The sequence below is a fragment of the Nannospalax galili genome, unplaced genomic scaffold, assembly GCF_000622305.1.
Source record: "Nannospalax galili isolate Female #2095 unplaced genomic scaffold, S.galili_v1.0 scaffold95, whole genome shotgun sequence".
Taxonomy (NCBI): Eukaryota; Metazoa; Chordata; class Mammalia; order Rodentia; family Spalacidae; genus Nannospalax; species Nannospalax galili.
In genome coordinates, this window is record NW_008342393.1 from 2,458,452 (window position 1) to 2,474,449 (window position 15,998).

General features: G+C 46.2%; 1 protein-coding gene and 1 long non-coding RNA gene across 13 annotated transcripts in view; one reads left to right on the plus strand and one right to left on the minus strand.

Moving 5' to 3' along the window:
* Sp2 (Sp2 transcription factor) overlaps positions 1–15,998 on the plus strand; it is a 34,300-nt gene that overhangs the window by 16,775 nt on the left and 1,527 nt on the right. For 2 of the 4 annotated variants that reach the window (XM_008838260.3, XM_029566047.1), the window contains exons 2-6: positions 4,109–4,188; positions 5,264–6,238; positions 13,062–13,371; positions 14,241–14,415; positions 14,673–14,866. In XM_008838260.3, coding sequence (XP_008836482.1) covers positions 4,109–4,188; positions 5,264–6,238; positions 13,062–13,371; positions 14,241–14,415; positions 14,673–14,866 — 1,734 coding nt within the window. The remainder of the gene's footprint in view (positions 1–4,108; positions 4,189–5,263; positions 6,239–13,061; positions 13,372–14,240; positions 14,416–14,672; positions 14,867–15,998) is intronic. The other 2 variants (XM_008838261.3, XM_029566048.1) reach the window with 1 other exon arrangement.
* The window catches only part of LOC103738332, a 41,026-nt gene that overhangs the window by 14,496 nt on the left and 10,532 nt on the right, over positions 1–15,998 (minus strand). For all 9 annotated transcript variants that reach the window (XR_003850379.1, XR_003850381.1, XR_003850385.1 and 6 more), the window contains 2 exons: positions 6,279–6,404; positions 4,888–4,985 (listed from right to left, as the gene is read on the minus strand). This is a non-coding gene — a long non-coding RNA (uncharacterized LOC103738332). The remainder of the gene's footprint in view (positions 1–4,887; positions 4,986–6,278; positions 6,405–15,998) is intronic.

Sequence of the window (15,998 nt, forward strand, 5' to 3'; positions counted from 1 at the left end):
TTTTTTATGTGTATGAGTGTATTGTCTGCCTGTACATGAGAGTGCCTGTGTCGTGCAATGCTGTGGAGGTCAGAAGAGGGCTTCGGATTCCCCTGGAACTGGAGTTAAGGACGGTTTGTGGCCGCCATGTGGGTGCTGGGTCATCTGAAGAGCAATCGGTGCTCTTAACCACTGAGCCATCTCTCCAGCCCCATACACATACCAATTTTTAAAGATCTCTTTGAAGTCTAATACAAACACACTGTGTGGTTTTGTGACATTGGTACCTTCGAGGTCTTTTGGGCTGGTTCTCAGACTTGAGTGTGGCTGATAGATCAAACTGTGTTTTTCAGCCAGTAGGGTACAGAACCAATTTCATGGGCCATGTTCAGCATTTTAATAACTAAAATAGGAAGCTGTGCATGGTGGTACATATCTGTAATCCCAGCAGTCAGGAGACTGAGGCAGGAGGATCATAAATTCCAGGCCAGCTTGGACTGCATAGTGAGACCCTATCCCAAAAAGAAAGAAAATAAAAAAGTAAAGTAAAATGGAAAAAAAAAGGCAGCAAAGCTTTATTAGATGTAATAAGGACAAATTTTGTTTTAGGAAACTTACTATATGGCACAAGACCTGGATATGAGTGTGCGTGCATGCATGTGTGCATGCGTGTGTGTGCTTTAAATTGTTTTGTTTTTGTTTATAGTGCTAGAGATCAAACCTAGAGTTGGGCAGAGGCAAGTACTCTACCACTGAGCTACACCCCCAGCCCTGAAGTAAATTATTTTTATAACTATTGTTCAAATGTCTTGAATACCACTGCTCTAAAGGGAAAAAAACTGTCTTGGAATTGACTTTGATTCATTTCATTATGACGTTACAGCTTAATTTTGTATGAGCATAAATGTGTCACTTTGTTGATTTAGCTCCTATAAAGTTGACAAAAAAACTACCAAAAAAAAAAAAAAAAAAAAAAGAGAGAGAGAGAAAAGCCAGCAAAATTCAAATCGATAATGTTCTGGGAGGCTGATGTTTGACAGAAACACAGCCACATGTTCAGTGCAGGTGCACCCTCCCTCTAGGTCCCTTAAGTTCTGCACGTCCACCCAGCAGTGCACCAGTGCCAAGCAACGTAGGCCTCCCATTGCTTCTGAAGAGAAGTTGCCCTTCACTCTGCAGAGTTGTATTATGAATTGGATGTGAGGAACCAAGCTGTCCTAATAAGCCCCTACAGCTATGGTGGTGTGCTGATAAGCACACCAGACCTGCAGTGTGTAGAATGTGGCTGGGCAAGTCTCCAGGGATCTGTGGCATGTGTTCATTTTTGAAAAGATAGTGCCTTGCTGGGTGTTGTGGCTATTATCCTGGCTGAGGATGAGGCAGGAGGATTGCTGTGATTTCAAGGTGCCTAGGTAGGCTACATAGTGAATTTCAGGCCAGTGAAATTTAGTTACAATGTGAGACTCTGTGACTAAATAAAGATAAAGTAAAAGGACAATCACCATAATGAAAACATGACGATAAACAGGCCTTATGGGCCTTGGTCCTGTGCCCCACCCCAAGCTGGAGACACCCCTGCTCATTTTGTCCACCAAACTTGTCATTCAAGTAGAAGCATATTGCACTTGGCTCCCAAATTACGTTAATCATCCCACCCCATCTCTCCCCCTCTTATTCATAAGAGTATTATGAAAACCTCAATGTCGCTTGAAACAAAATGCATATGTATGCTGCTTTTGATGTGTCCATCTGAAACTTTAAAAAGCAAACAGCCATGCCCCGCAGAACTAGTTTTTGCAACTGCACACCTATCTCCTGTGGTTGTTCCTTCCTTTCCTCAGTTACTACAGTGATTTTTGCCAAGATCTTGGTCTGTAATATCCCAGGTTTACATGACCACACTTGTCTGAATTGTCCTCTGGGTCCTTATCGTTGGCAGTCACCCTTACTCTGTAGTACTCTCATGGACTTGGGGCCTGGTGACCATTGACAGCTGTGCATTTTGTCCTGAGCAGCCTGTCAGTTTTCTTTTTCCCCTTTATCTTTCCCTATTGGAGAATCATGCTCCCTCTGAGGCCTGGCAAAAGGCAAATGGCCGTGTTCACTCCCAACCTCTGTCCTTACCAGATTCCCGATACAGGCTCAGTTCCTAAGCCTTTTTGTCTCTTTGAGTCTCCTAAATAATCTCCCTCCTGTTTGTACTTCCTGGAATTTGTTTCCCAGAGGAGGATGCAAGCTCTGCCCTTTCTACTTTGCTTTCATGATTTTTGAATGAGACAGCAAAGAGTCTTTTACCCTAAGCTCCTGTGACTTCCATTTTTTTGTTTACCTTTTAAATCAGACAAGTGTAGGGTAGAGAGTTCCCTCATCTTTATTTTCCACTATTAAAAAAAAAAAAGAAGAAAGTAATTAGGCCTAGTAGTACACACCTGTAATCCTAGCACCTAGGAGGCTGAGTAGGACTACATGAGTTCCAGGCCAGCCTGGGCTACAGTGTAAGACCTTGTCTCAACAGTCAATCAATAACAAGAAGGTACAGTTGTGCCTAGGTATGCAGAGAGGATTGGTTCTAGGGCCCTCTGGAGATAACAAAATCCGTAGATGCTCAATACCTTTATATATAAAATGATGTTTTTGTATATAAGCTACCCACCCTCTCTATACTTTAAATCATCTTCAGATTACTTGTAATCTGAAGCATTTACACATTGTAAATGCTTTTTGTTAAATAGTTTTTATTAGAGAATAATGATAAAGTGTGCACATGTTTAGTATGGATATAATAATTTAAAAAATATATTTAAAAATTTTCATTTTATGTGGATGAATGTTTACCTACATGCATTTATGTGCATCTTTATGTGCAGTGCCTGAGGAGGCCAGAAGAGGGTGTCAGATAGCTTAGAACTGGAGTGGATGGTTGTTCATAACCATGTGGGTGCTGGGAACCGAACCCAGGTCCTCTGCAACAACAGCCAGTGTCTTAACTGCTGAGCCATCTCTCCAGCCCTAAAAAATATATTTGATACATGGTTGGTTAAATTGTGGATTAAAAAAAAAAAACAACCTGGGGATATAGAGGCCAACTGTCTACTCATTGTGGGATAATGAGAAAGTACTGAAAATAGGAGAAAAATTCTCTGCCAAGCAAAATTCTGTTAGGAGATAATGGCTTTTAACATTTTAACTTTTTAAAAAAATTATTATTTTTATTTTATGTGTATGCATGTATTATCTGCATGTAAGTGAGTACACCTGTGTCATGCAATGCCCACGGAGGTCAGAAGAGACTGTCAGATCCCCTGGAACTGGAGTTACAGACAATCGTTAGTTGCCATGTGGGTGCTGGAACTTGAACCCAGGTCTTCTGCAAGAACAACCAGTGTTCTTAACCACTGAGCTCTCTCTCCAGCCCAAGATTTTAGCTTTTTAAGACTTTTTCCTACTTGATTGTATATATAAAAACTGTATATACACACAAAAAATAACTCAATGTTCATTCTTCTGTATTCAGTTATTAGCTCTGCCTATCCTTGATGGTACCTATGGGTCATATTAGTTGTCCTGTGTAAAAGTAAATTCATTTAAAGGAATTACCCATATGCTAACTGATCCCAGGGCCTGTGCCTTTTGGTGAAGGCTGAGCATATAGCCTTGGAGAGGAGGGGTGTATCCTGTCAGGAACGCTGGCCTAGCCTTTCCTAGCTTCCATACTTGTTTGCATCTGGCTATGCTGGAGTCAGCAAATAGCTTGAGCTAGAACAAGCCTGGCTAGGGGCCAACATAGAGAGATTCAGAGAGCCGGCAGTACCCAGAAGGGGGCGCTCCAGACCTGCCACAGCCTTGTTCCTGAGCCAGACTTCATAGCATCTGGAGACTCCCAGTTCTTCTGGGCTTAGGTAGCTAGGGGGACATATGGTGAAGGAAGTCCTGGCTGTCCTCAGAGGCTTGGTTAGATGAGTGTGAGCAAAGGAGGTCACCCCTGACAAGTGTGGGGCTATGACTAGAGCTGAGGCACAAGGGAAAAGCTGTTAATCTCTCTGGGAGAAGAAGCAACACAGGCAGAGAGAAAAGCTGAGGCTTGGGGTCTTCAGGTGTCTTACGTATTACTCCATCACTTTTCTCCCAGCAGATCCACAGACGAGCATGGCTGCCACTGCTGCTGTCAGTCCCAGTGACTACCTGCAGCCTGCCACCGCTACTACCCAGGCAAGTGAGCATGTGCTCTGAAGGCGGGGGACTCAGCAGCCTGGGTGGACTCACTGAAATAGATTTTCCACCATACTCAGAACCCTTTCAGTCTCACTGCAAACAACCTAGATCATGATACCCAGGAAGGTTCAGTTATTCACATTTTCTTAACTAAGACATGGTCATTTGCCTAAGATACCACAACTGTCAGGCAGAAAGACCAGAATTAAACTTAGCATTCCTGGGGCTGGGAAGGTCGCTCATTTGGTAAAGTGCTTGCTACACAGCATGAGGGCCCAAGTTTGATCCCTGGTACATGTTAAAAGCTGGGTATAGTAGTACATTTCTGTAATCCTAGCCCTGGAGAGATAGACAGAAGGATCCCTGAAGCTCACTGGCCAATTAGTCTTGCCCAATTGATGAGTTTCAGATTCAGTGAGACGGTGTCTCAAAAAATAAGGTGGAGAGTGATAGAGGAAGACACTTGACATCCTCCTCTGGTCTCCACATGCATGAACCCAACTGTGCATGCACACACCCCCCAAACATGTATACATGCATATACTACACACAGATGCACAACACGCATACTCTAAAACAGGAACACAGTATTTCTTCCATCAGATCCCACCGCCCCTGAGAGGAAGCAGGCTCTTTTCATTGTAGCCCTCCCTAGTCTAGGAAGTGGCACCTGCTAAGCACCAGAAAACACCTTACCAAGTGTTTGTGTTGTCCACCCTCTCCCATGGCTTCTTTTTCCTTTTTATGGCAAGCTCATAGAACTCCATCTGAGATCTGGGGATACATCACTGTCCCTGTTGAAGCAAGGGCAGTGGGAGAAGGGTCAGTTCATGCTATTGGTTCACCATGTCCAGTGCTGCTTCTGGGGAGTTTCTTCCTGAGAGATGTTCCTCATCTTTTTAACCTGCTTCATGGAGAAGCCAGCAGGAGCCACTAAAAGGGAGGCTGCTGGCGATAGTCTGCCACAGGGGTGGGGAAGAGCTCACTGAGAGCCGTGGAGGTGGTCCCCAGGCAGACAGACAGCTGGCCATGGTCTTCCGGTCTCACTCCTTTCCTCTGTTGATTTTTACAGGACTCCCAGCCATCTCCTTTGGCCCTGCTTGCCGCAACATGTAGCAAAATTGGCCCACCAGCTGTTGAAGCTGCAGTAACACCTCCTGCTCCCCCACAGCCCACACCACGGAAACTAGTCCCCATCAAACCTGCCCCTCTCCCTCTCAGTCCTGGAAAGAATAGCTTTGGCATCTTGTCTTCTAAAGGAAACATACTTCAGATTCAGGGCTCCCAGCTGAGTACCTCCTATCCTGGAGGGCAGCTGGTGTTTGCTATCCAGAACCCCACCATGATCAACAAAGGGAGCCGATCGAATGCCAGTATCCAGTACCAGGCGGTTCCTCAAATTCAAGCAAGCAGTTCCCAGGCCATACAGGTGCAGCCCAATCTCACCAACCAGATCCAGATCATCCCTGGCACCAACCAAGCCATCATCACCCCTTCATCATCCAGCCACAAGCCTGTCCCCATCAAGCCAGCCCCTGTCCAGAAATCAAGTACAACTACCACCCCTGTGCAGAGTGGGGCCAACGTGGTGAAGCTGACAGGTGGAGGTGGCAACGTGACGCTCACTCTGCCCGTCAGCAACCTGGTAAACACCAGTGATGCTGGGGCCTCTGCTCAGCTCCTCACTGAAAGCCCCCCTACCCCATTGTCTAAGACTAACAAGAAAGCCAGAAAGAAGAGCCTTCCTGTCTCACAGCCATCTGTGGCTGTGGCTGAACAGGTGGAGACAGTGCTGATTGAGACCACAGCCGACAACATCATCCAGGCAGGAAATAACCTGCTGATTGTCCAGAGCCCTGGTGGGGGCCAGCCAGCTGTGGTCCAGCAAGTCCAGGTGGTACCCCCCAAGGCCGAGCAGCAACAGGTGGTGCAGATCCCCCAGCAGGCACTGCGGGTGGTGCAAGCTGCCTCAGCTACCCTCCCCACTGTTCCCCAGAAGCCCTCCCAGAACTTTCAGATCCAGACAGCTGAATCAACACCAACCCAGGTACCACAGCCCCCCTGCTCTGCCTCCCTCTTTTGCTTACCCTTTGGCTTGCTTTTGAAGCTGAGACAAATCATTGCCTGACTTGATCTGTTGGGGTGGGCGGGCAGGAAGTGGCTTCTCCCCAACAAATGGGCTCTCTTCAGGTCTTAGGCCAAGTATTTCTGACCTGTAGAAATCAGATGAAACAAGTATATTTTGGTCTCTTATTTTTTTGGTATCTTTTGGGGCATGACTAGGGAGAAGATGTGTGTGTGCTTCAGTAATAAAGTGTGGGGTTTTTTTTGGTCTTTTTGAGACAGGGTCTTCCTGCAGCCCCAGCTGTCCTGGGACTCACTATGGAGACCAGGCTGGCCTTGAACTCACAGAGATCCACCTGCCTCTGCCTCCCAAGTGCTGGGTCTACAGATGTGCACCACCACACCCGGCAATAAAATGTTTTTTATTGTAAGTTTACAACAGTAGCAAGAGTAGGAAAATTCAAATCAGAACTATAGAATTTGGTGTAAAGTAAGAGATTGATGCAGAAAAACTTGATATTTATTAATTAGAAAAATAACATGAACAGCCTAGTTTTTTGGTATTCTTTGTATTAACATTTTATTTATTAATTTTACTTTATGTGTATGAGTATATCGCTTGCATGTATGTAAATGCACCCGTGTCATGCAGTGCCTGAAGGGGTCAGAAGAGGACCTTGGATTCCCTAGAATTAGAGTTACAGACAGTTGTTACCTACCATGTGGGTACTGGGAACTGAACCAGGGTCCTCTGCAAAAGCAAGCCAGTGCTCTTAACCACTCAGCAGTTTCTTTCCAGCCTCTGTTTTTTGAGACAGGGTGCATCCCATGTTGGCCTGAAACTCATTATACAGCCCAGGCTGACCTCAAACTTAGGATCTTCCTGCTTCAGCTTCTCAGGTGTTTGGATTACAAGTGTGAGCCACCATGCCCACTCAGAATGCATAACATTCTGTTATCAGAGGTCAAAGCTGACCCCATCCATTGTTCTTGTAAATAAAAGTGGGTTTTTTGTTTTGTTTTTTTAAAAAATATTTTATTATTTTTATTTTTATGTGTATGCATGTATTGCCTGCATGTAGGTGAGTACACCCGTGTCGTGCAATGCCCAAGGAGGTCAGAAGAGGCTGTTGGATCCCCTGGAAGTGGAGTTACAGACAGTTGTTAGCGGCCATGTGGGTGCTGGGATTCGAACCCGGGTCTTCTGCAAGAACAACCAGTGTTCTTAACTGCTGAGCCATCTCTCTGGCCCCAAAAGTGTTTTTTGTTTTTCTTTTCTTTTTGTTTGTTTTTTGAGACAAGGCCTTACTATGTAGCCCTGGCTGGCCTAGAACTCACTATATAGACCAGACTGGCTTTGAACTCACTTGCCTCTGTCTCCAGAGTGCTGGGATTAGTAAATAAAGTTTAACTGGAATACTGACACACAGCAGAGTTGAGTTGCTGATGCAGACTATATGGTCTGGAGAACCTAAAATAATTATCTGGATGAACCTTTACACAAAAAGATTGTTGGGGTCAGAGAGATGACTCAGCTGTTAAAGAGTATATTGCTCTTGCTGAGGACCTATAACAGGCAGCTTCTACTGCCTGTAATGCCAGCTCCAGAAGGATAGAGAAGCACCTGTATGCACAGACACACAAATACACATAACTAAAAATAGAAAGAAATAGCTTTGCGTCGTAGTACATACCTTTGATCCCAGTACTTGGGAGGCAGAGGCAGGCAGATCTCTGTGAGTTCAAAGCCAGCCTGGTCTAAATCCGAGTTCCAGGCAGCCAGGGCTGGGTAATGAGCCCCTTCTCAAAAAAACAAAAAATAAAAATAAATAAAATCCCTTTTTGGGGCTCCCTGTAGCCCCATCTGGCCTTGAACTCACAGAATCCACCTGCCTCTGCCCCCTGAGTGCTGGGAATAAAGGTATGTGCCACCACACCTGACTCAAAAATAAAATCTTTAAAAAGGTTTGTTAAGCCTGATGTGATGGCACCACCTATAATCCAAAAACTCTGGAGGCAGATGCAGGATGATCTTGAGTCTGAGGTTACATGTAGTGATGTTACCAATGCTACCATGGCTCCCCAGCCATGTTCTACCAGGACCTTTGTTCTACCCAGGCAGAGATTGTGGTAAGCAAGGAGAAGCTCTCAAGTGCTTAGCTCTAGCAGCTTTTGTTTCCCTAGGCCTTTGACAGCAGCCAGCATGTAGACAGGAACAACAGCACATGGAGCCCTTTAGTATTAGAGCTGTAGTGTAGGTATAGGCCTAGGAAGTCAGGATTTTTCAGCCCTTGGCTATGCCTGGCATCGAAGCTTCCAGAGGGATCTAGATATCAGGATTCTTTAGTCATTAAAGCAGCCAGCATTACAGCTCCTAGGCCTGGGGTGCCTGAGACCCAAGGCCTTCAAGACTTGAACAACTCTATGGAACCATTTTAGTGACCGGGGCCTGCTGTGGTTTCTCTTTTCTGACTCTATACAGCTTTACATTCTTACTGCATTTTAAACTGTGTGTGTGTGTATGTGTGTGTGTGTGAGAGAGATTTTCTGTGCTGACTGGCTGATCTTGAACTGAAGGTGATCCTCTTGACTCTGTCTCTTGAATGCTGGGATTATAGGTGTATACCACCATGCCCAATTTCGTTATGACATTAATTTTTTAAAAATTACATATTTGGGTTAGAGAGATGACTTGGGTTAAGAGCACTGGCTACTGTTACAGAGGCCCCAGGTTTGATTCCCAGCACCCTTGGTGACTAACAACTATAACTCTAGTTCCAGGGAATATGACACCCTCTTCTGACATCCGAGTGTACTGCACAACACGGGTGCACTTACATACATGCAGGCAATACATTCTTACACATAAAATGAAAATAATAAATAAAATATTTAAAAATTACGCCCGGGTGTGGTGGCGCATGCCTTTAATGCCAGCACTCGGGAGGCAGAGGCAGGCAGATCTCTGTGAGTTCAAGGCCAGCCTGGTCTACATAGTGAGTTCCAGGATAGCTGGGGCTACAGGAAAACCCTGTCTCAAAAAGACCCCCCCCCAAAATTTAAATTACATATTTATTTATTTAGTGGGAAGGGGAGGTTGTAACACAGCATGTGTGTGGAGGTCAGAGGACAACTTGAGGCATTCAGGTTCCCTTTTCCACAACGTGGGCTTCAGGGATTGAACTCAGGTAGTCAGATTTGACAGCAAGGGCCTTTACTTGCTGAGCCATCTCACTGGCCCTCCTTATGACATTTTTGTACATGTTTATCAGTTGTACTTTGCTGGAATTTGCTTGTCTCCCCTCCTGCTTACCCTCTTCTTTCCCCTCAATCTTCCTTCCACTTCATGTCATTTATTTTCCCCCTTTAGTCTAGAGTCTACATATGGGAGAAAACATGGTATTTGTCTTTCTGAGCCCAGTATCTTTTACTTAACATGATGGCATCTAGTTTCTGGCTGCTCTTTGTCTCCTTGCCTCTTCTGCGGCCTGCTCAGCTGCTCGGCTGCTGTGGCCACTCTGCTGTCTTTGCTGTTCCATCCTTTCTGTGACCAGCTCAGCCCACTCTGCTAAGAGCAGGCAAGAGAAGACCACTTGGGAGAACCTTGTGGGGCCTATTGTTGTTGAAGGCAGCCAGGGTAATAAAGGAGATGCTAATGGACATAAGGGAATCAAACTGATATCTATGCTTATTTATAGGAAATTGAATCTCTGAAGGGGTGCATACAGTAGGAACTTAGAATTATTATTATTATTATTATTATTATTATTATTATATTTTGTCTTTTTGAGACAGGGTCTCCCTATAGCCCCAACTGTCACTATGTAGACTAGGCTGCCCTTGAACTCACTGAGATCCACCTGCCTCTGCCTCCCAAGTCCTGGGATCAAAGGCATGCACCACCATGCCAGGCCCAAGAATTATTATTTTTATTTCATGTATATTAGTGTTTTCCTGAATGTATATACATGTACCATGTACATGCAATGCCCACAGAGGCCAGAAGAGGGCATTGGATCCCCTGGACTGGGGTTATGGACATTTGCCATGTCCATGCTGCAAACTAAACCTGGGTCCTCTGCAAGAATAGGAAGTGCCCTTAACCACTGAACCAGCCAGAAAAACTCAAAGAATTGAGCTAGGTATGGTGGCTCACAGCTGAGATTCCAGGCATTCAGGAAGCTGAGGCAGGAGGTGTGGCCATGAGTTCAAGGCCTGGCTGGACTAGTGTGAGACCCTGTCTCAAAACAGCAAACAGCAACAATAACAATAAAAACCCAAGTGCCAGGCGTGGTGGCGCACGCCTTTAATCCCAGCACTTGGGAGGCAGAGGCAGGTGGATCTTTGTGAGTTCAAGGCCAGCCTGGTCCACATAGTGAATTCCAGGACAGCTGGGGCTACAGGGAGACCCTGTCTCAAAAAGACCAAAAAAAAAAAAACCCAAGAAAGAAAAAAAACTTGGAACTTACCATCAACACTAAGTGATTTTAGCGTTTTATTGTTGTTGTTGTTTGTTGAGACAGCTGGCCTTGAACTCACAGAGATCTGCCTGCCTCTACCTCCCAAGGGCTGGGAAATTGTTTTTTTTTTTAATATTTTTTAATTTTTATTTTATATGTATGAATGTTATGCCTGCATGTAGGTAAGTGCACCCATGTTGTACAAGCCCACGGAGGACAGAACAGACTGTCGGATCCCTGGAACTGGAGTTACGGACAGTTAGCTGCCGTTTGGGTGCTGGGATTCAAACCTGGGTCTTCTGAAAGAACAGTCAGTGTTCTTAACTGCTGAGCCATCTCTCTAGCCCCAACTGGGAAGTTTTTTGAGGTAGCATTTCATGTAGCCCAAGCTGGCCTTGAACTTGCTATGTAGCTGAGAATGACCTTGAACTTCTGATCCTCCTGCCTTCACCTCCCAAGTGCTGAATTACAGGCATGAGGTACCAGGCCCAGTGATTTTATCAGACTTTAACAGTGCTTTAACAATGTTCAGTACCTACTCAGTAAGTACCCAAGGGAGAGGTGGGTCTCCCCTCACCTGTGTCAGGGTGTGGAAAACAAGCAAAAGAAACAAAATGTGGGCAAGTACTCTTCTTGCTGCTCAGCCCACTGTCCTTTCTTTTTTTTCCTTTTTTGGTCTTTTTGAGACAACGTCTTCCTGTAGTCCCAGCTGGCCTGGAACTCACTAGGTAGACCAGGCTGGCCCCAAACTCACAGAGATCCACCTGCCTCTGCCTTCCGAGTGCAGAGATTAAAGGCATGCTTCACCATGCCTGGCTGCAGGTTAAGTTTTTGCAGATATAAGTGTTCTAAGGGATGGCCAGATTTCCTTTTGTCCCATTACTGGTGGCAGGTACAGTGGCAATGCCTGAATGATTTCTGTACCTTAAAAGTTACTTTTCTTGGGGCTGGGGGGTGGCTCAGTAGGTAAGGTGCTTGCTGTGGAAACATGAGGCCTGCGTTCAGAGCCCCAGGACCCACATAAGCTGGATACAGTAGCTCACAGCTGTAATTCCAGTGCTTTTTACAAGGAGATTGGAAGTAGGGACAGGAGGATTCCCAGAAGCTTCATGGGCCAGCCAGCCTGGCGTATGCAGTAGTGAACCCAAGAGACTCTGTCTCAAACAAGGTAGAAGGCAAGGACCAATACCCAAGGTGTCCTCTGACCTCCACAAGTGTGCTGTGGCATGTGTGCGTGTGGCATGCATGCGTGCTGCACACATGCACATACACATATCATACACAACCATACACAAAGATTTAAAAACATGTAATTATATTACTTTCTTCCTCTTTGCATTTTATTAGGTGTTATGTTTGTTTGTTTTGTTGTTTTGTTTTGTTTTGTTGGTCTTTTTGAAACAGGGTCTTCCTGTAGCTCCACCTGGCCTGGAACTTGCTATGTAGACCAGAGACTCACAGAGATCAGCCTGCCTCTGCCTCCTGAGTGCTGGGATTAAAGGCGTGGACTACCACACCTGGCTTTTGTTAGTATTTTGAAAGGAAACATTTTGGTATAATATAAATATCCTGTTCCCCTCTGCCTCCATTTTTTTTTTTTTTTTTTTTGAGACATGGTCTCCCTATAGCCCTAGCTGACTTGGAATTCACTGTATAGACCAGGCTTAGACCAGGCTAGCCTCGATCTCACAGAGACCTGCCTGCCTGTCTCTCCCAAGTGCTGTAATTAAAGGTGTCTGCCACCATGCCTAGCCTCCTCCTGTTTTTTTAAAAAATATTTTATTTATTATTATTTTTTTAATGTGTATAAGTGTATTGCCTCCATGTATGTGAGTGCACCTGTGTCATGCAATGCTGCGGAGGTCAGAAGAGGGCTTTGGATTCTTGGAACTGGAGTTAAGGACAGTTGTTAGCCCCCATGTAGGTGCTGGGAATCGAACCTGGGTCCTCTGCAAGAGCAGTTAGTGTTCTTAACCTCTGAGCCATCTTTCCAGCCCCACCCTTCCATTTTTTAAGATAGGGTCTTGCTATATAGGTCAGGCTGGCCTGGAAGTCACTTTGTAACCCAGGCTGGCTTTGCTTTCTAATCCTGCAATTTTGAGATTAAGCAATTATATTTATGCTAAACATATGAAAGCTTTGGTTGCAAGTCAGTAACTAGCCCATGCCAGTTTAGTACAGGGATGCTATCAGCCCCTGTTAAACATCAGAGTATATTAATGTTAGGCTGGTTGAAGGAGGATGGGACTGACAGAGGTGTCCCACTCAGTTCTCTCCCTGGGCAAGGAGGTGTGAGGTGCTGGCACCATTTCTCCCACGGCATTTACTTCTCTCTTGTCCCCTCAGGTCTATATCCGTACACCTTCTGGTGAGGTACAGACAGTCCTTGTCCAGGACAGCCCCCCGGCAACAGCTGCAACCACCTCAACCACCTGTAATAGCCCTGCCCCCCGAGCTCCCCATCTGAGTGGCACCAGCAAAAAGCATTCAGCTGCAATTCTCCGAAAAGAACGTCCCCTGCCAAAGATTGCACCTGCTGGGAGCATCATCAGCCTGAATGCCGCACAGCTGGCAGCAGCTGCCCAGGCCATGCAGACCATCAACATCAATGGCGTTCAAGTCCAGGGTGTGCCTGTTACCATCACCAACACTGGTGGTAAGGAAAAGTCCTGCAACTAGGGTGTTGGCAGTAGGGCATTGTGCCCAGTATGTGGGAATCATGGACTAGGCCCCCAGGATTCCCAGTAGCAGCTGTGAGGATGCTATCCAGTAAGGGTACCACCCAGAGTTCACCTGGTCCCCTCCAGCCTCAGAGTATACCCATGTATATTTTCCCACCTGGCCCTTATAGTTGTGTAAGATCTAGTAAGTCACATTCCCCATTTGATAACTACAGACCTTGAATAATGATGGAGAAAATAGATGTGTCCAAGGAGTGTCCATACTATTTCACTATGTAGAGATCTGCCTGCCTCTGTCTCCCAAGTGCTGGGACTAAAAGCATGCATTACTATACCCAGTGTAAGACTTCTTGAAGAGGAAGGCTGGTGTTGAGGTTGGGAGCAAAGAGGGGAATGGGACCAGCTTGTGCTGTACAACTTCAGTTGTGATGCATGCTGCGAAAACAGCCTTGAAAATGAGGGAACATGGAGCTACTTAGCAAAAGTCGTCTTTGCATTCTGCACCTGGAGGAGAGTTGTTTGAAAGGTATCAAGAGCTCACCCAAACTGTTTCCTTCTTCCCTAATGAACTTCTGGTACTGTCTGCATTAGGTTTTCCACCTTTAAGCACATGCCAAGAGGGAGGACAGGGTGGCCTAGAGGATGTGATTTTTCCCAACACTCATGAACAGAAGTCTTTGGAGAGTTTCTTACAAGCACAGTTGATATCTCACAAAGGCCTACATCTCTAACTGCTCTCAAACACTAGCTACCATGATTTTTATCCTTAACCCGAGCAGAAGGGAAGAAGGGCTAATCTGAGGCTTCCTCCTCTGAACCGTGCATGCCCTTCCCTTTCCCACAGGACAGCAGCAGCTGACGGTACAGAATGTTTCTGGAAACAACCTGACCATCAGTGGGCTGAGCCCCACCCAGATCCAGCTGCAGATGGAGCAGGCCCTAGCTGGAGAGGCCCAGCCCGGGGAGAAGCGGCGCCGTATGGCCTGCACGTGTCCTAACTGCAAGGATGGGGAGAAGAGGTAACTCAAGGGCTGGGGCCAAACCAGCAGCCTGGCCTCTGCTCTCCTTCCCAAGTCCCTTAGTGGAAGGGATAGCTGCCCAGGGCTAAAAGCTGGCCCAGACCCAGAGGGACTTGGTAACTCCCTATCTTCTTGCCTCCCATCTTTTCTGTGCTCTCTGACCTGATCTCCTCCCCTCTCAATCCCATCCTGCTCCTTCCCATCTTCTCCCTCCTCCCTCTCCTCTTCCTATTCACTCGTCTACTCTCAACCCTCAGGTCTGGAGAGCAGGGCAAGAAGAAGCATGTGTGCCACATCCCTGACTGTGGCAAGACGTTCCGGAAGACATCTTTGCTCCGGGCCCATGTTCGCCTGCACACAGGCGAGCGGCCCTTTGTCTGCAACTGGTTCTTTTGTGGAAAGAGGTTCACGCGAAGCGACGAACTCCAGCGGCATGCTCGCACCCACACAGGTCAGCTTCCCCACGCCCTTCTGCTGCCCTCTGCATTTTTCCTTCCTGTTCTGCAGCTGCCATGCTAGGCAAGGCTACATCGGCCAGACCACCCAGGGAGTTCTTTCAAAGCATTGCACTGTTGCCCAGAGTCAGGTCATTGCATCACACAGCCTTGACAACCTCTGCTGCATCTGCAGAGCTGTTTAGCAAGTACTAAAGCTGGCCAGCTATAATCTCAGCAGTGAGAGGGCAGGGCAGGAGGATCAGGACTTTGGGGTCAGCCTGGACAGTGTGAGATTGTGTCATAAACAACAAAACCTACTAAGCACTGGTGAAGTGTCCCAGGCATAGTCTTTAGGGTTTTCAGATAACCTCAATTAATCCTGGTATGGCCTCTGAGAGGTACTTTAGTTTATGCCCATTTTATTGAGGCTTAGAGAAGTGGCTGGTGACAGGTAAGCTGGGTTCCAGCCGAGGCCCTCACTACCAAGCCCATCATTTGTTTTTAAGATAGGTTCTCATGATTTATCAGGCTGTCCTGGGATTTGTGATCTTCCTGACTCAGCCCTCTGGTACTCAGAATTATACATGGGAACCATCTTACTTGGCTTCCCAACCTTCTTTTTATCTTTTTCTGGGGGTGGGGGGGAGCAGGATTTTGCTGTATTCCAGGCTGGCCTTGAAGCAATCCTCTTGCCTTAGCCTCCCAAGTGTACCACCACACACCTAGCTTTTTTTAAAATTTTGAGACAAGATCTTGTTATATATAGTCCAGGTTTGTCTTAAACTCATTACCATCTTCCTGCTTTAGCCTCTCAAATGCTGGGATTATAGGCATACTCTAATATGCCTGGCTTACTGCCAGGCCTGCTTTGATATAATGGGTTTGATCTCATAGTTCTGTGCTTTAATGTACTAACAAATACAGGCAAAACTAGAGAAAAATGACCTGAAGGGTATTAGGCATGCCCAGTGATTCCAACACATACCAACTGCAGTGAAGGCCTGGTGAGCAGAGATTGGAAGTAGGGAACCTGTGATTCCTGGCCAGGTCTTACTTGACTCAGAAGCAATAGAGAAAGCACCGACAGAGGGTGGGTCATTGTGGTCCAGAATCAGTGGGTGCTCAGGGCTACTGATGTTACACTGC